General features: G+C 41.5%; 2 protein-coding genes across 5 annotated transcripts in view; one reads left to right on the plus strand and one right to left on the minus strand.

Annotated features, from left to right (window-relative positions):
- COA1 (cytochrome c oxidase assembly factor 1) overlaps positions 1–5,780 on the minus strand; it is a 149,591-nt gene extending 143,811 nt beyond the window's left edge. For 2 of the 4 annotated variants that reach the window (XM_075827059.1, XM_075827060.1), the window contains exon 1: positions 5,679–5,768. The gene's annotated coding sequence lies outside the window, so the exon portion shown is untranslated. Of the gene's footprint in view, positions 1–5,678 lie in introns of all 4 variants that reach the window. The other 2 variants (XM_075827058.1, XM_075827057.1) reach the window with 2 other exon arrangements.
- BLVRA (biliverdin reductase A) overlaps positions 5,498–20,249 on the plus strand; it is a 34,890-nt gene continuing 20,138 nt past the window's right edge. Inside the window, exons 1-4 of the mRNA XM_075827055.1 lie at positions 5,498–5,606; positions 5,961–6,256; positions 6,763–6,922; positions 13,688–13,815. Of these exons, the coding sequence (XP_075683170.1) occupies positions 13,697–13,815 (119 nt within the window). The 5' untranslated portion in view covers positions 5,498–5,606; positions 5,961–6,256; positions 6,763–6,922; positions 13,688–13,696. The remainder of the gene's footprint in view (positions 5,607–5,960; positions 6,257–6,762; positions 6,923–13,687; positions 13,816–20,249) is intronic.

The raw sequence follows: 20,249 nt of genomic DNA on the forward strand, positions 1-20,249 counted from the left end.
TCAACTTTAATGTACATAAGAGTTCTAAGAGTTCACCCCTTGAAAGTCAATACTTTGTGGAGCCACCGTTAGCTACAGTTACAGATGCAAATCTCTTGGGGAATGTCACTATTAACCCCTTCAGGGCACAGCCTGTTTTGGCCTTGTGGACACAGATGATTTTTTCAAATCTGACGTGTCACTTTATGTGGTAATAACTCTGGAATGCTTTTACCTATCCAAGCGATTCTGAGACTGTTTTCTCGTAACATATTGTACTTTATGATAGTGGAAAAATTTGGTTGATAAATTCAATATTTATTCGTGAAAAACACCAAAATGTAGAGAAAATTAGCAAAAATGTGCATTTTTCTAAATTTAAATGTATCTGCTTGTAAAACAGATGGTAATACCACACAAAATAGTCACTAGTTACCATTTCCCATATGTCTACTTTATATTTGCATTGTTTTTTGAAAATCCTTTCATTTTTCTAGGACGTTACAAGGCTTAGAACTTTAGCAGCAATTTCTCACATTTTCAAGAAAATTTAAAAAGGCTATTTTTACAGGGACCAGTTCAGTTCTGAAGTGGTTTTGAGGGCCTTATATATTAGAATGCTCCAATAAATCACCCCATTTTAAAAACTACATCCCTCAAAGTATTCAAAACAGCATTCAGAAAGTATTTTAACCCTTTAGGCGTTTCACAGGAAATAAAGCAAAGTAGAGGTGAAATTTACAAATTTCTCTTTTTTTGCCGAAATTCACTTGTAATAAAAAAAATTGTAACACAGAAGGTTTTACCAGAGAAATGCAACTCAATATTTATTGCCCAGATTCTGCAGTTTTTCGGAATATCCCACATGTGGCCCTAGTGCCCTAATGGACCGAAACACCGGCCTCAGAAGCAAAGGAGCACCTAGTGGATTTTGGGGCCTGCTTATTTTTAGATTATATTTTAGGCACCATGTCCAGTTTGAAGAGGTCTTGTGGTGCCAAAACAGTGGAAACTCCCCAAATGTGACCCCATTTTGGAAACTAGACCCCTCAAGGAATTTATCTAGGGGTATAGTTAGCACTTTGACCCCACAGGTATTTTGCTATATTTATTGGAGTTAGGGCAGATACAGACGGACGTTGCGTTTTTGCACGCGCAAACAACGCAGCGTTTTGCGCGCGCAAAAACCATTTGACAGCTGCGTGTGTCATCCGTGTATGATGCGCGGCTGCGTGATTTTCGCGCAGCCGCCATCATAGAGATGAGGCTAGTCGACGCCCGTCACTGTCCAAGGTGCTGAAAGAGCTAACTGATCGGCAGTAACTCTTTCAGCACCCTCGACAGTGAATGCCGAACACAATATACAGCAACCTGTTAAAAAAAAAAGTTCGTACTTACCGAGAACTTCCCGGCCGTTGCCTTGGTGACGCGTCCTTGGTGACGCGCCTCTCTTGACATCGGGCCCCACCTCCCTGGATGACGCGGCAGTCCATGTGACCGCTGCAGCCTGTGCTTGGCCTGTGATTGGCTGGAGCTGTCACTTGGACTGAATTGTCATCCCGGGAGGTCAGACTGGAGGAAGAAGCCGGGAGTTATCGGTAAGTCAGAACTTTGTTTTTTTTTTACAGGTTCATGTTTATTGGGATCGGTAGTCACTGTCCATGGTGCTGAAACAGTTTAACTCTTTCAGCACCCTGGACAGTGACTATCTCCGGACGTCGCGTACCGGAAATTTTTTTGCCGAGTTCGGCCGAACCCGGTGAAGTTCGGTTCGATTGTCCGGGTTCGCTCATCTCAAAGACATTCCATTTGGATGTTTGGAAACAGAAAAGCACGTGGTGCTTTTCTGGTTACATTCATCCTTTTGACAGCTGGTGCGCTGTTTCAGTCGGTTCGCACGGAAGTGCTTCCGTGCGACCTGCGTGGTTTTCACGCACCCATTGACTTCAATGGGTGCGTGATGCGCGAAATCCGCGGAGATATTGAACCTGTCGCGCTTTTTGCGCAGCTGACAAACGCTGCGCTAAAAGCACGGACTGTCTGTACTGCCCATAGACTTGTATTGGTCTGTGCGTGGCGCGTGAAAACCACGCGGCCCGCACGGACCGAATACACGCTCGTGTGAATCCCCCCTTAGTCTGTGAAAATGAAAATCTACTTTTTTTCTGAAATAACAGACATTTTTAATATTTATGAGGAATAAAGAAGAAAATGCACCCCAACGATTACGGGAGTACCCTATATGTGGTATAAATATACAATTTTGACCACTAAAATTTAATTTTTTTTCATTTTCACAAGAGATAAAAGGAGAAAAAGTGCCTTAAATTTGTAACACAATCTCTCCCGAGTATGACAATACCCCACATGTGGTAATAATTAATTTTTTTAATAGAAATTAATTAACCTTTGCAGGACTGATCCTTTTTTGCTTTTCCATTTTAGTTTTTCCCTCCCCGCCTTCCAAACGCCATAACTTTTTTATTTTTCCATGAATTGAGCGGTGTGAGGGCTTATTTTTGGCAGGACGAGCTGTAGTTTTTATTGGTATCATTTTTTGGTACATGCAACTTTTTGATCACTTTTTATTACATTTTATTTAGAGCTTTGGTGACTGAAAACAGTGATTTTGGCATTTTAAATTCTTTATTTCTTATGGTGTTCATAATGCGCTATAAATGACAATTTTACTTTATTCTGCGGGTCGGTACGATTACGGCGATACCATATGTATATAGTTTTTTTTATGTTTTGCAGCGTTTGCGCATTAAAATCACTTCTTTATAAAATAATTTATTTTCTGTCACCATATTCTGAGCCGTAACTCTTTTATTTTTCAGTCAAAAATGCGGTGTAAGGGCTTGTTTTTTGCGGGACGAGTTGTAGTTTTTATGGGTACTATTTTCGGGTACATGCGACTTTTTGATCACTTTTTATTCTATATTTTGGGAGGAGTGGTGACCAAAAAATAGTGATTCTGGCATTGTTTTAATTATTTTATTTGCGGCGTTCACCGTGCGGTAAAAATAACATAATAGTTTTATAGATTGGGTAGTTACGAACGCGGTGATACCAAATATGTGTACTGTTTTTTAACGGTTTCATTTTTTCCCTATAATAACAGACTTATTATAGGAAAAAAACAACTTTTATTTTTACACTTTTGTAAAACATTTTTATAAACTTTTTATTTTAATTTTTTCTTTACTTTTGACACTTTCTTTTTTTACCTGCAGCTCTGATCGCTGCTAGAATACATTACACTACCTAGGTAGTGTAACGTATTCCAACTGTCAGTGTGACGTCACAGTCACTCTGACAGTTAGTCTATGAGGACCAGCCAGAGGATGGTCCTCATAGGCTTCCATACATGGCAGACCTGGAGGCCGTTGTCTGGCCCCCGGGTGCCATCACAAGCATCAGCAGCTTACATGGGGGCTGCTGATGTGCTACAAACCCCCTACATGCGGAGATCACAATCGAGCCCCGCATGTAACGGGTTAATTGCCGAAATTAGCAGCAATGAGCCGCTGATCGGCAACAGTGGACTGTCAGCTGTCAGGGACAGCTGACCTCCCGGTACACGATGCACACTGTCGCCGACACCGTCATCGACAGTGTGCATCGCGAACGGTAGGGACGTCCTGTCACTCTGACAGGAAGTCTATCAGGAGGCTGGTCCTGATAAGCTTCCGTACATGGCAGACACGGAGGCCATTACTTGGCCTCCAATCGCCATGCTAGCCATCTGCAAACCTCGCGATTTCATTGTGAGGTCTGCCAAAGCGCTAGAAACCCCTGAATGCAGTGATTGCAAGGGGTTAATTGCCGAAATCAGCGGAAATAAGCCGCTAATCGGCATACAGTGGAGTGTCAGCTGTCAGGGACAGCTGGCCTCCCGCGGGAGTTCCCGATGCACACTGTCGCTGACAGTGTGCACCGGGAACCACGCAGTAACTGTACGTCCCTGTGCGCTAAGACACTGGCCACATGGACGTACAATTGCGTCCTGGTGCGCCTAGGGGTTAACTTACCACATCTAGACACTGGGATTTTTGCCCATTCTTCCAGACAAAACTGCTCAAACTCCTTCATGTTATATGGGTTGTGTTTGTGTACATGAGTCTTCACGTCATGCCACAGATTGTCAATTGGATTGAGGTCTGGACTTTGACTCGGCCGTTCAAAGGCTTTAAATGTTTCCCCTTAGACCACTTTAGTGTAGCATTAGCAGTATGTTTAGGGTCATTGTCCTGAATATAGTTATGGCATTATTTTTAGGGATGCTATTATTTAAGCAGTATAGTATTTAGGGGCATTAAGCAGCACTGTAGATATAAAAATAGGGGTTGCTATGCCTATATGGAGAACAACCAAAATCCCCTAATCTAAATGATGAGTATAAACCCATAATAATATGTATTGTATTGAGGAAGAGGGGCACATAGGCCCATAATAAACCTAATAATCCTAGTCTGACACACCAAAAAATTGTTAAAAAGGTATAAATGTATTAATTAATGACAAAACAACAAACATACAAGTTAAAATATAGAGATGATTACCACAGTATAGATGGACACCAAACAGTGACATGGAAAAAATAGCGTCATAGAGGGGGCAATGGATGTAAAGTGAATTACATAGATGTACATGCAGTGTGCATTCTAAGGCCACATGAGGTCAAGGAAGTCATTCTCCCCCACTATTACATGAAACAATCCATGAAAGTATAACTACAGCAGCCTAACAATCAAAGAAAGCAATGCATGTAGGTATAAATTTATATGGCATTGTCCAATGTTAGGTTTTAAATACCTAATGTTGTCTCCACAACCAACCCATATAACAAGCAGCACTGTCTGGCATCACACGCCAATGCATGTGCTGCTTGTAACACGGCCACTTGGGCATTAAGTAACTCATTAGCATAAAGCTAAAAATCGCTCATAAAGTGGTTTAAAATAGATAGTTTTTCTAAATAAAAAGCATTACTGTCACCTACACTATAGCGCCGATCTTCTTATATAGGAGATAGGCCACTTATTATGTGGTGACAGAGGCTCTTTAAAGGTTTAAAATAGGCTGGTCATTAAAGGGTTAAAGTGTAGCTAAACTTTCACAAACTTCTGACATGCCATAGTGACATGTCAGAAGTTTGGATTGGTGGGGGTCCGAGCACTGAGACCCCACCAATCGCTAGAACAAAGCAGCTGAAGCGCTCGTGTGAGCGCTCAGCAACTTCGTGTCTGTTCGCTTTTTCGGGAAAGCCGATGTATCGGAGTAGGGGCTCATAGACTTTCCATTGAGCCCGTCCTCCGATACATTTATTTCTGGAAAAAGCCGAACAGACACGAAGCGGCTGAGCGCTCACACGAGATCTTCAGCTGCTTTGTTCTAGCGATTGATGGGGTCTCCGTGCTCGGACCCCCAGCAATCCAAACTTCTGACACGTCACAATGACATGTCAGAAGTTTGTCAAACGTTTAGCTGCACTTTAAAAGCAGACAAATGTGAATAACTTGATGAAATGAACGTCTTCCTGGAGAATTCTCTACTATAGCCCGCATTTTACTTCTTCTATATGCATGACACCCAGTTATTATATTTCTACATGGATGAAATCAGTAAGTGCCCCATAACCATCACCATGCATTCAAGAGAGCAACTACATGACCCATAGCAGCAGGACCACTCACTGTGTACACGCTCAAGCTCCCAGCGCTTCCTTGTAGGTCGCAGCTTAATATACAAACAAGTACAGTTCAGCCATTGCTGATAAGGGCAACACGGCAGAAGAGCATGCTTACATAATAGTAAACTCGAAATACCAGCTCACTTTTCCGTTTATTGACCAATACACCGAGCATACCTGTAAATTATACTAATAGCGCATTGATACAAATTTATAATGATGCGACCTATATTATGTTTCACGTATACTACAGTCTGTATTTAACATTAGAACTCTCTCCGTTTAGTACAAAAATAATCAGTCTCAAGGACTAACGGATTAGAAGAATACAATTGCTTATACAGCTATCCTTCCCAAAAGAAAAATGGCGGAGAAAAGTGTGCGCAGTTTGATAACGACATGTAACCAGTATCCAATCAGAGTTCTTTTGTCATGTCCGAGTAAGTGTCGCTTAGCTGGAGGCTGACATGCGTCAGGCGGGGACGCGCACTGTGGTGAATGGGCTTGGCTCCTATTGCACGCTCCCGAGTTTCATCTCAGAGCTGGACAGTGACTGCCGGCTGATCGTTCAAGGCGGGGGAGGTGAGTGGAGCGCTGCGCTCTTTGTACTGACCTTACCATAGCCCTGACCTCACTGGAGGACGTAGTTAGAAGAGGTTATACCCGGGTGTTTTGGGCACATATAGACATGGTGGGAAATGTCAAAATCCGGTCTTTGAATGATTTTTTTTATTTTTCATATAAATGAAGTTTAATCATAGGACAGTGAAAAGTTATATAACTTTACAATATACTTTTTTTTTTAAATTCACCAAAGTGACGTTATCTGCTTGCTGTCGTTGAATGGAAACATTCTTGTGTTTTCAGTATCTGATGAGATGAACTACCTAGATTTCACAGTCAGCAGTTTTAATACTGTTTTGTAAATTGTCTAACCACATGATTTCAATTAGCCAGAAAAACCCAACTGTGAGCCAGTGTGAAATGTCCGATAACCGCATCCATCATATTGAGTAGGATTGGTTTTAGTTTTATTATTTAACATACTTTGATATACAGTGACCTCTCCGTTTAATCCCTTTGTACAGGCTCCACGCACATGATTTTGCAGTGTACATGAGGACTTCTGCTGTATAATAACTTTAAACCAGCATTCGATAATCCGGAAAACCTGATAATCTGGCACTTGTTTCTAACAGAATTGGATTGTAATCTTGAATTTCCCTAAATCAGAAGCAAAGGACTAAGGTGAGAAAAGCAATACGTGGATTCTTATTTTAACCCCGTTATTGTGGCATATTTTGTTCTAGGCTTTCTTCTTTGACGTTCTCCACACTTTGGCTGGATTCACATGTGCAGTTTTTGATGCCGTTTTTTTTTAGCCAAATTCCGGAATGGAATAAAAAGAAATGGGATGTATAAAGGAAGAATTTATATTTTTGGCTAAAAAATTTGCAACTCAAACTGCATGTGTGATTTCAGCCTTATAAAGTAAATTTTTATAAACTTTTCTGACTGTCCAATATTTCAGCATTCCAAAAATATATATATATATTTACAGGTGGAAGATTTATTGCATTCGTTACTGAGACTGATTCATTTATGTGAATGGGGCTTTCAGAAATCCATGCACTTACTGCAGAAACGACCTAATTCACATGTATAGAACTTCTTTTCAGTTTCAGAAATTTCTGCAACAAATCCTCCACTTGTGAATAAACCCATATGAAGAATATAATATGGAGTCTTTATTTTTTGTACTCCTCCCAGATTCATATGGATTAGGCCTCATGCACACTTCCATCACCGTTTTCTCGGCCGTTTTTGACGGATCCGTGTGTCCGTTTTTGTTTCCGTTTTGCACGGACGTTTTGCTTCCGTTTTTCCGTTTAAAAAAAACGGATGTGAACTTCATTTGAACCTGTCACATGTCCCAGGAAACACCCATAGAAAGGTTACAAGAAGTTTTTGGTGCTGTTTTCTGCAGCTTTCAGAGCATAGAGATCACAGTTTGAGATTACTCTGCTTGGCTTACTTTGCTTTTTTGGGTGTTTTTGGAGTGAAAATATGAGCCTATCTTCAGGAATGAATGTTTACTGTAGTCTGTGAGTCTGAACTTTTGCTCACCCAGCCGTTGCTATGGCAACGGATCCGTCAAAAACGGACGGCACACGGAAGCCTTCCGTGTGCCATCCGTTTTTTTTTTCACTGACCCATTGACTTCTATGGGCCACACAGTCACTGAATCACTGAGCAAAGTAGGACATGCTCTACTTTGCACGGAACGGAACAACGGATCCGTTTAAATAACTGAAGTGTGCATGGGGCCATTGAAATGAATGGGTTCAGGGTGCGATCAGTGACAAAAACGGATAGCACCCTGAAGGAAAAAACTGAAGTGTGCATGAGGCCTTACTTGATAATAAATAAATAGTGGCATTTTTCTTTCTAGAAGAATTGCCTTGCAGAGGCACCATACTAAAGGCACACGGAGTGTCTACGAGTCTGTGACGCTGACCTAATACTGCTGCCGCACAGGGTGGTCTGTGCACTTGGCTTAGCCGTGTGCATGGACCCTTCGGGCATTATAAACCTAGCTGTCAGACTGTTGAATAGATGATCCGATCTTAGATTTGTAGATTTTTCCAACTATCTTTGTGCAAGAAAAAGCAATGGTGTTACCACTGCCGGTTTATAATTCATCCTTCTTCTGAGACCAGTTGGAGATTTGAATAATTTGTCCTGACATTGTGGAATCATTAAACGCGTGACTTTCAGAATGAGCTGTCATTTGTGTGTACATGAGGAATAACACTATTTCTGACCATTCTATGACGTATTCTGAATTATTTAGCAGTTTTCCCCTCTGCAGGCGCTTTCTGTTATTCTCAGTTGTCTCTGAAGTAGTGGGTAGAGTCTATCTGCTATCATGTCTTCTATACACTGCACACAGAAGTAGGGGAGAATCCTGTCTCCTATGTCTATCACTTATATGGAAGCTGCAGTAGCATGGATGAGATTATACAACAGTAATGTATCTGTGAATCCAGCACTGGGATAAGATAGAACACTTAGACAGACGCTGCAGCAGCTTCCTAGTATCTCACTATGCTCCGCTCCTCCCCCTCTACATAGACTTCTATAGGCAGCTGTAACCTGATCCCTCAGCAAGCTCAGAGTCCGTCTGGTCTTGAGGAGAAGGATTTAGCAGTAAATTTAAAGTGAGAAAATAGTAAAGCATCATGCACACGACCGTAAGGGTTTTTACTGTCAGCAAATACTGATCCGACATCTACGGATACACATTTGTTGCGGTAGCGCCCATACATTTCTATGGCCCGGACACACATCCGTAAATATACGGAAAGGTGTCCGTGGCCAATAGAAATGAATGGGTCTCTAATTTCATCCGTAATTACAGGTAAAAATTACGCTCGTGTGCATGGAGCCTAAGGAAGGCAGAAGAAGAGGAGACTGATCAGTGGAGAAAGAGGCATTTATTTTTTCTCTAAGAAGATATAATGCAAAGTTTCTTATATACGCTTGTACTATTGATTCATACCTCCTAAGCATCCCGGATCCAGTGGGACAGTTCTGAATGGTGTACCGCTGTCCTGCGCGGCCGAGGGTATGTACCAGTTTGAGCTGTATCTGCAGCCATCAGCTCCCTGCTCCACCATTTACTATGCAACACCGGCCATACAGTCGCGGGTTAGTAACGTCATCGTGCCTGTCTGCGCTGTGGCACACAGAGCAAAGACCAGAGGAGATCTACAGAGAGATCTCCTCTACTTGTCGTGGGAACGGGGTAAGGTCAGTATATATTTTATTGCATTAAGCACTAGAGGGGCGTTATACAGGGTATGGGGACAGCTGTGGGTATTAAACTGTATAGGGGCATTATACTCTGTGAGGCAGCTGTGGGGGCATTATACTCTGTAAGGCAGCTATGGGGGCATTATACTGTGTGTAGGCAGCTATGTGGGCATTATACTGTGTAGGTAGCTATGGGGGTTTTATACTATGTGGGGGCAGCTACGGGGGCATTATACGGTGTGATGAGCACTATGGGGCTTAATACTGTGCGATGGGTACTATGGGGCCTTTATACTGTGTGATGGGCTATATGGCATCATTATACTGTGTAATGGACATTATGGGGGCATTATACTGTGGGGGGCAGCTATGGGGGCATTATACTGTGGGGAGGCACTATGGGAGCATGATACGGTGTGGGCTGAAAGGGATGGCTGTGGACGGGTTTAGAGGCGTGGCTTAACAGGAAAAATTTCGCTGCTTCGTGCGCCGCATTAGTTGTCCTTCTTTTGTATACTTCAAAGTTGAGAGGTATGATGATTTATGAAAAGCTTGTAGAAAGTTAGTGACAATTTAAGAAATAATTGCATTTATTTTCTGAGTTTTAAACGGCTGTGTGCAAAATCCCCGTTCTCCAGTGTGCCAGCTGCTGCAGCTTATAACGCTGTAAATAATGCATCGGATGATCCAGTAAATCCAGATCTCCTATTCCTATCACTCTAGTTCAGATGAAGGAGAATACATCTTAATAATAGGGGGATATGCTTTATGTATGTATATGGCACAATGGTCACTGACTTATAAGTTCATGCATCCTACAACACGATTGCTTGGTCTCCAAGCAGTATGTTCACATGTGGCAGAATTGTTACAGGAGTTTCTGTAACTAAAAATCTGTTCTATACAAGGTTGATGGGGTTATATACAGGGATGATGGGGGTAATATACAGGGAACCCCATCATCCCTGTATAAACCAGCCCGTCACCAACCCTGTATATAACCCCCATAATCTGTCTGTATACAATTGGGATGGGCAATGTCCACTCGCCGTGGCAAGCGGGCATTGAAGCTAAACAAAAAGTAAAGACGCCTGGAACGCCGGTATATACCAGAAGCCCAGCGCAGACCGCCTGTGTGCGCTGAACGTGAACGGCTGCCGTTATGCAGTGAATAGTAGAGCAGGGAACTGACGGCTCCTTGCTCTATTATAGGATTCAACTGTATCTGCATCCTGAGGACTCGGATGCATTTGAAAAGGGGGGGGAAAAAAATTAGAAAACCAAAATGCGCAAGATAATTGGTTATCTGCGCTAAATTTCGGTTTCTGTTTTTTTTACAATTGCCCAGCCCTACCACAAAGTAATTCTAGAAAGCAGAAAGCCACTAAAGTGATTTTCTTCTACAAAAAGGAACGTCCTTCCTGCACCTGAGTGCTCCCTTAGCCTCCGGGCCCATGAGAAGCTGCTTTCACTACAGTAACGTCCATGTACACACAGAAGGGACAAGTTACTTAGTGTAAACAAGCCCTTAGAACTATATTTGCACTATTATTTACCATATTCTCTAGAACCCCTAGAGGAAGGACCTCGGGGGAACCTGGTATTCTGCTGTATATTGGATTAATTCCACTTGTTAGCTGCCAGTAATTATTTATGGATCCTTTTACGTTAGCACTTGCATCTCGCTGTGTTTGTGAGTCACATCAGGATACTTCGCTTCACTGAAATAAATCGTTTGTTGATTTAGCTCACCCTATAATATTATATCACTGAATATCTAGTGAACGTTCTAAATAATAAAGGACATTCAAATCGAAACTTTTAATTGATCTCCTTCAATGTGTGAACACTTTAAATATTAGAACACCAGGCAAATGGCTAATGACAAATTTCTATATAACCCCCAATCTCCTACATGTTATTTGTAAAAACGAAACGGCGGGGAAGTGGCTGAGGCCATGTGTTTCGGGTGTGACTACTTTTCCTTTATCTATACCAGTCATGCGGAGCACCCAGCTTGCTAAATAAAGACAAGAAAAGCCTATCCCAGCAGTTCTTCCTCCCTCACAATACATAAAAAGTTATCATTTTCTCCCACTTGTATAAACTAGCCACACATGATGTAACTAGTATAGTCGTATAGAAAACCTGTTACATGGGTTCGCTATTGGTTTTGCCTTCTTAATGCCTCGTTTTGGGAATTGGTTTCTCGTTGTTCATGGCGTTCCTCTGCACTCATAGTTGTTGTTCTGATTCTTCTGCGCTTATTCATCTTCGGACAAATTTTTTATTTTTGGCGGCATTTTCTTAGTGCAATTACACCCTTTAAGGCAATTATACTCTTTAAAATAATTACGCCTTTTAAGGTTGTTTCACGCCTTGGAGCAGTTACGCCTCTTTGGGCGTTTTTTAGCCTCTATGGACAATTATTAGCCTCATCGTGCTTTCTCCCTCTTCACCACCTCTGGCTTTCCCCGTCCCGCTCTTCTCCACCACTCCTACTCGAATATCCACCACTCGACCACTCCCACCCGAAAATCCTACGCTCCAACTCGATTGTCCACCATGTCCAGTAACACTTACCTGTTGTTGCTTCTATCGTCAAAATGAAATAAGTAATTGGAAAGAAGGAGAGAAATGAGGTTTGGCGCGTATCATAGAGTTTGGTTGTATTTTGTAAGAGAGAGAAAAGCCGCTGAGTAAAAAAAAAACTCCTCTGCGCCTTGGACACAACATCCTCACCCAATATATATATGATAGAAACTACTCAATTTACTTTTATTTTTTTCTCTATTCCCACTGTAAGATGAGTTTGTGAAAATCATACAATAGGAATATTGTCAATTTCTAAGCTGCAGTGCACGTCCCTTTGACTAATATCTAGGCACCATTGTTTTTCTTGTGAAATTCTCTAAGTTTGGTGTCACATGACCCTCTTCCCATTGAAAAAACTAAAGTTGGATACAAAATGGCCGACTTCAAAATGGCCGCCATGGTCAACACCCAGCTTGAAAAGTTTCCCCCCTCCCATATACTAATGTGCCACAAACAGGAAGTTAATATCACCAACCATTCCCATTTTATTTAGGTGTATCCATATAAATGGCCCACCCTGTACATTGCTTTCTCTTGTACTGAGTTTTCATTCATTATAGAGCAGCATTTACAATTCGTCCACTGCTGGCTGAATGTCTACAACAAGCTTGTTCTAGTTCTTTGAATTTCTTGAATGCCCCACTGCACTATAGTAGCTAAGAGGGATCTGTCCGACGACAAGCTTGCTGACCGTTTTCATTAGCAACCAGCAGAACTGTGAATGCAGCTCCGGGCTATAATTCAGGATCAGAATAATATAAGCAATGCATTTCTAACATCATGCAACTTTTTATATAGATTAATTCTATATATAATTCCATTTTTAATGGGGATCACATCCTTTAAGTGCTTTTACTTGTCACTATAGGTGGCTCTATGGCTAGTTTACGTAGGATATGTTTATGGATAGCTAAATATACATCTCATCCTTAGAACCACCTGTACAGTTTACCACAGCAGCCTTCGTTGTAAATTTGAACACAATTCGTTTTTATTCTGTGCCCTCAAGCGTGTGACATGGTTAAAATGAGAATAGTGCTTGACGTTATTTGACAAACTAATAGTGAGGAGGAGAAAGCTTTTCCAGATCCAGTTAAATTTGGAATAGAAAACTTGTATTCCACACTGGGGTAGCTCTAGTTGTAACAACTGTTGGGTATAATGTATCACTGAACTTATATATTGTTATTTAGGTACTGCCTTTTGTACAATATTGCAGAACTTTTCATTAGGCTGGGTCTTCGCATTGTGGCCAAAATGCATTTTTTGCCGTGGTTCGTGGCAAAAAAGTGGATTTTGACTGATATGTAAACCCAGCCTTATGCAGCACCTAATTTGCCACGTTTTAAAAAAACAAAACAAAAAAAAAACACAAATTGCCAACCTCGAGTGCTGGTTGTATTTCAATGAGTGGCAACCTTCATGTCATAACGGAAAATGAAAGCGCAACATTGCCATCTAGTGGGGTGAAACTGTTAGTGTTTGGATGACTTCTTCCAAGCCTCTCTATATTGCAATCTCATTAAAGTATAGGTGTGTGTATGTGTATATATTATAATTATACTGATTTCCAACAACTAACATGATTTTTCTGTTTTGCAGAGTGGCACAATGTTTGGTGCAGTGGTTGTTGGAATTGGCATTGCTGGCTCTGTGCGGATAAGAGACCTGCTTAACCCTCTACAGTCCAGCCCATCAGAAAGTCTGAAACTTCAAGGCTTTGTGTCTCGGTCAGTTTCATTGTTGCTGTCGTCTCCGTGTTGACGGCAAAGTAAATGTACGATTCCGCTGATAACTGTAGGCATATAGATATACTTCTCCCCCTAGCAAGGTGACCATCGCAGAACACTGAAACCTAAGCACAGAGATGGTGGTCACCATACTGTCACATTGGCTGCTGTTCTGTATTGGCCTCCAGCAGTTATAAGTGCATAATACGATTAGAAAAAATAACGCAAAGAAGGCAGCATGTTTTTCTATTATAATAGAATATAATGTAGGGAAACCAAAATGCAAGAGCTTGTCTGTAAATAAACATGACATGTACAGCAATTTCTAATACACTCCTATTGCCTATATTTTATAAGGGCATTCCCATGATAAAAAATTATCACATATCCAGGTAACAATTTTTTTTAACACTGAGGGCCCACCTCTGGGACCTCAACCGATCGCAGTGAGGAGGACAGTGAATTGAGAGGCAGTCAAGTATGCGCCTTGACGCTCCATTCAAAGTTTTATGGGAATGACGGAATAAGCCAAGCGCCCGACTCTTTCCGTCAGTTATATAAACATTGAACAGAGCTACAGGCTCATGCTCTATTTAACCTGTTCCTGCACCACATTGTAATAGCACACGGTGGTGCAGGGCGTGATGTTTGGAGTGGGCTCACCCGCTGAGCCCGATCCGTACACAGCGGGTGTCAACTGTGTATTACAGCTGACACCCGGGACGAATGCCCAGGAACAGTGATTGCTCTGTTCCTGGCCGTTTAACCCCTTAAATGCTGTGATCAATCCAGTTCAAAGCATCTGAGGCATTCAAAAGAGGGGTGGCCCCCTCCAACAGCTCAATCGGCGCCCCTACAACGCGATCGGGTGGAGTTGGGGTTGCCGATGGTTGTCATGGCAGCCCAGGGACCTAATTAAGGCCCCCAGGGCTGCCTTTCTTCATCTGTTAAGCCCAGCTGGAGTCTGTAAAAATGACAATATACTTCAATACATTAGTATAACAATTGCCGGTTCAAGTCCCCTAGGGGGACTAATGAAACGTAAAAATAAAAAATTGAATAAAGTTTTTAGTAGTCTAAAAAAAATTAAAAATGTCCTATCTTTAAAGTAATGTCAAAAATGAACAAACTTGGTATCGTCGCATCAGTGAAAGACTGAACTATCACAATATACCATTATTTAACCCACGCGGTGGATGCTGTAAAGAAATTAAACCGCAAGAATCTGTTTTTTGGTCACTTCATATCCCACACATTTTTTTTATAAAAAGTGATGAAAAAGTCTCATGTAGCCCAACATGGTACCAATAGAAACTACAGCTCGCCCCGCAAAAAACAAGCCCTCATATGGCTTTATCGACGAAATGTTATGGCTTTTGGAAGGTGGGGAGGAAAAAGTGAAAACGAAAATCCCCAAAAATGGCTGTGACAGGAAAGGGTTAACCTTCTCACCGTGAGGGGGATCTGGTGGTTTGGAACCCCTGTTCTCACAATCTGTGTGCGTCCCAGAGATCAGATGACTATCTTCTATCCTGTGGATAGGTGATCTTTTTGGTCCTCTTTAAAGAGGCTCTGTCACCAGATAAGTGCCCTCTCTCCTACATAATCTGATCGGCGCTGTAATATAGATAAGTGTTTTTTATTTTGAAAAACTATCATTTTTGAGCAAGTTATGAGCAATTTTAGATTTATGCTAATTAGTTTCTTAATAGACAGCTGGGTGTGTTTTTACTTTTTACCAGCTGGGCATTGTGAAGAGAAGTGTATGACGCTGACCAATCAGTGACCAATCAGTGACCAATCAGCCTCGTACACTTCTCATTGTTCAAGCCCAGCTTCTTTCACTGCACAATCACGCTGGGCTGGAACAATGCGAAGTGTAGGACGCTGATTGGTCACTGATTGGTCAGCGTCATACACTTCTCTTCACAACGCCCAGCTGGTAAAAAGTAAAAACACACCCAGCTGTCTATTAACCCCTTGAGTACCCAGCTCATTTTGGCCTTGAGGACCAGACCCATTTTTTCTAATCTGACATGTATCACTTTATGTGGTAATAACTCCGGAATGCTTTTACCTATCCAATTGATTCTGAGATTGTTTTCTCGTGACATATTGTACTTTAGTTTAGTGCAAAAATTTGGTGAAAAACACCAACATTTAGTGAAAATATGAAGAAATTATGATTTTTCCAATTTTAAATGTATCTGCTTTTAAAACAGATAGTAATACCACACAAAATAGTTACCAATTAACATCTCCCATATGTCTACTTTATGTTTGCATCGTTTTTTGAACGTACTTTTATTTTTCGAGGATGTTACAAGGCTTAGAACTTTAGCAGCAATTTCTCATTTTTAAGAAAATTTCAAAAAGCTATTTTTTCAGGGACGAGTTCAGTTCTGAAGTGGTTTTGAGTGCCCTATATATTAGAAACCCCCATAAAACACCCCATTTTGAAAACTGTACCCCTCAAAGTATCCAAAACGGCATTCAGAAAGTGTTTCAACCCTTTAGGCGTTTTACAGGAATTGAAGGAAAGTAGAGGTGAAATTTTCAAATTTCATTTTTTTTTACAAAATTCATATGTAATACATTTTCTTCTGTACCACGGAAGGTTTTACCTGAGAAACGCAACTCAATATTTATTGCCCAGATTCTGCAGTTTTTAGAAATATCCCACATGTGGCCCTAGTGCGCTAATGGACTGAAACACAGGCCTCAGAAGCAAAGTAGCACCTCTTGGATTTTGTGGCCTCCTTTTTTCAGAATATATTTTATGCACCATATCCGGTTTGAAGAGGTCTTGTGGTGCCAAAACAGTGGAAACCCCCAAAAGTGACCCCCATATTTTAAACTACACCCCTCAGGGAATTTATCTAGGGGTATAGTTAGCATTTTGACCCCACAGGTATTTTGCTATATTTTCTGGAGTTAGTCTGTGAAAATGAAAATCTACTTTTTTTTTCTGGAAAAACGTAAAAATTTCTAATTTTTGCAAGAAATAAAGGAGAGAAAGCACCCCAACATTTGTAAAGCAATTTCTCGCGATTACGGAAATACCCCATATGTGGTAATAAACTGCTGTTTGGACCCACAGCAGGGCTCAGAAGGGAAGGACCCCCATTTGGATTTTGGAGCTCTGATTTTACTGGAATGGTTTTCAGTGCCGTGTCACGTTTGCAACGCCCTGGAGGGACCTAAACAGTGGAATCCCCCCAAAAGTGACCCCATTTTGGAAACTATACCCCTCAAGGAATTTTTCTAGTGGTATAGTTAGCATTTTGACACCACAGGTTTTTTGCTGAATTTATTGGAATTAGTCTGTGAAGATGAAAAGAGACTTTTTTTTGGAAAAAACACAGAATTTTCTAATTTTTATAAGGAATAAAGGAGAAAAAGCACCTCAACATTTGTAAAGCAATTTCTCCTGATTACGGCAATACCCCATATGTGGTAATAAACTGCTGTTTGGACCCACGGCAGGGCTCAGAAGGGACGGAGCACCATTTGGATTTTGCAGCTCAGATTTTGCTGAATTGGTTTCTGGGGGCCATGTCGCATTTGCAGAGTCCCTGAAGTACCAGTACAGTAGAAATTCCCCAGATGTGATCCCAATTTGGAGACTATACCCCTGAAAGAATTAAATTAGAGGTGTAGTGAGCATTTTGAGCCCTCAGGTTTTTTATAGATTTTATTAGAATTGGTCCGTGAAAATGAAAACATTTTTTTTTTCCAATAACCTGCAGCTTTAGCTCAGAATTTTTCATTTCCACAAGGAATACAGGAGAAAAGACACCCCAAAATGTGTTACACAATTTCTCCTGAGTACGGAAATACCCCATATGTGGTTGTAAACGGCTATTTGGACATACGGCAAGGGTCTAAACGGAAAAAGTGCAATTTCGTTTTTGGAGTGGAGATTTTACAAAATTTTGTTTTTGACGCCATGTTGCATTGCGCTGAGGTACCAGTACAGTGAAAACTCCCGAGAAGTGACCCCATTTAGGAAACTACACCCCTCAAGGAATTCATCTAGAAGTGTAGTGAGCATTTTAACCCCCAAAGGTTTTGCAGAAATTAGTGCACAGTGGATGTTGCAGATTGAAAATTGACATTTTCCACATATATGCTATTTCAGTGCCCAATGCGTTGGGCCCAGCTTGTACCACTGGAGACATACGCCCCATAAATTGTTAAGCGGTTCTCCAGAGTACGGTAATACCCCATATGTGGTCATAAACTGCTGTTTGGGCACACTGCCAGGCCCAGAAGGAGCGCCATTTGGCTTTTGGAGTGCAGATTTTGCTTGGTAGTAGTTTTGTTTAGTGTTTTACTGGTGTTTCAGTTTATAATGTGGGGGCATATGTAAGCTGGGCGGAGTGTATCAGGGTATATGTAAGCTGTGCGGAGTACATCAGGGTATATGTAAGCTGTGCGGAGTGCATCAGGGTATATGTAAGCTGGGCGGAGTACATCAGGGTATATGTAAGCTGGGTGGAGTACATCAGGGTATATGTAAGCTGGGTGGAGTACATCAGGGTATATGTAAGCTGTGCGGAGTACATCAGGGTATATGTAATATGTGAGGAGTACATCAGGGTATATGTAAGCTGTGTGGAGTACATCAGGGTATATGTAAGCTGGGCGGAGTACATCAGGGTATATGTAAGCTGGGCAGAGTACATCAGGGTATATGTAAGCTGGACGGAGTACATCAGGGTATATGTAAGCTGGACGGAGTACATCAGGGTATATGTAAGCTGGACGGAGTACATCAGGGTATATGTAAGCTGGGCGGAGTACATCAGGGTATATGTAAGCTGGGCGGAGTACATCAGGGTATATGTAAGCTGGGCGGAGTACATCAGGGTATATGTAAGCTGGGCGGAGTACATCAGGGTATATGTACGCTGGGCGGAGTACATCAGGGCATATGTACGCTGGGCGGAGTACATCAGGGCATATGTACGCTGGGCGGAGTACATCAGGGCATATGTACGCTGTGCGGAGTACATCAGGGCATATGTACGCTGTGCGGAGTACATCAGGGTATATGTAAGCTGGGCGGAGTACATCAGGGTATATGTAAGCTGGGCGGAGTACATCAGGGTATATGTAAGCTATGTGGAGTACATCAGGGTATATGTAAGCTATGTGGAGTACATCAGGGTATATGTAAGCTATGTGGAGTACATCAGGGTATATGTAAGCTATGTGGAGTACATCAGGGTATATGTAAGCTATGTGGAGTACATCAGGGTATATGTAAGCTGTGCGGAGTGCATCAGGGTATATGTAATCTGTGCGGAGTGCATCAGGGTATATGTAAGCTATGTGGAGTACATCAGGGTATATGTAAGCTATGTGGAGTACATCAGGATATATGTAAACTGGGCGGAGTACATCAGGGTATATGTAAGCTGTGCGGAGTACATCAGGGTATATGTAAGCTATGTGGAGTACATTAGGGTATATGTAAGCTATGTGGAGTACATCAGGATATATGTAAACTGGGCGGAGTACATCAGGGTATATGTAAGCTGTGCGGAGTACATCAGGGTATATGTAAGCTGGGCGGAGTACATCAGGGTATATGTAAGCTGCGCGGAGTGCATCAGGGTATATGTAAGCTATGTGGAGTACATCAGGGTATATGTAAGCTATGTGGAGTACATCAGGGTATATGTAAGGTGGGCGGAGTGCAATAGGTCATAATAGGATGATGTAATAATGGGGAGAATGAATAATAAAATTAATTATCCCTGGATAGTGACGTACGCTTTGAACCAATCATTCATGCACGGGCCGGATTATTGGGTGCAGGAGTCGCACTTCTAAAGGGTGTCTGTGGTGTTGTACAAAATATCCGCACTCCAGTATTGCCTAATCTTTGACTTCTTCACTAGCCCCATATGTAGCACAGACCCCAAAATGTAATCGTTTTCGCTGCATTTACAGGGTCTACCAGTGGGGGCTGCAAATGATGACGTGGGGTTTTAGGTGAAGAACTGCTGCACATATAAATTAGTCTGGGCCGTCGTTTTGCATTATTGCGTTCCAAGAGTCAGAACTTTTTATTTTTCCGTTGACGAGCTTTGTGAGTGCTTGATTTTCATGGTATGAGCTGTCGTTTTTATTAGTATCATTTTGGGATACATGCGATAATTTGATCAGTTTTTATTCCATTTTTTCTGAGGTGAGGAGACCAAATACCAGAAATTCTTTCACTATTTTTTTTATAATTTTTTACCGCCGTTCTCTGTGCAGTATAAACAACATGTTTACTTTATTCTGCGGTTTGATACGATTATGGCAATACCAAATTTATATAGTTTTTACATGTTTTACTACTTTTACAAAAAAAACAACACTTTTTTCTAAATAAAATGTTTTGGTGTCACCATATCCTGAGAGTCATAACTTTTTTTATT

The sequence above is a fragment of the Rhinoderma darwinii genome, chromosome 5 (assembly GCF_050947455.1).
Source record: "Rhinoderma darwinii isolate aRhiDar2 chromosome 5, aRhiDar2.hap1, whole genome shotgun sequence".
NCBI classification, from domain to species: domain Eukaryota; kingdom Metazoa; phylum Chordata; class Amphibia; order Anura; family Rhinodermatidae; genus Rhinoderma; species Rhinoderma darwinii.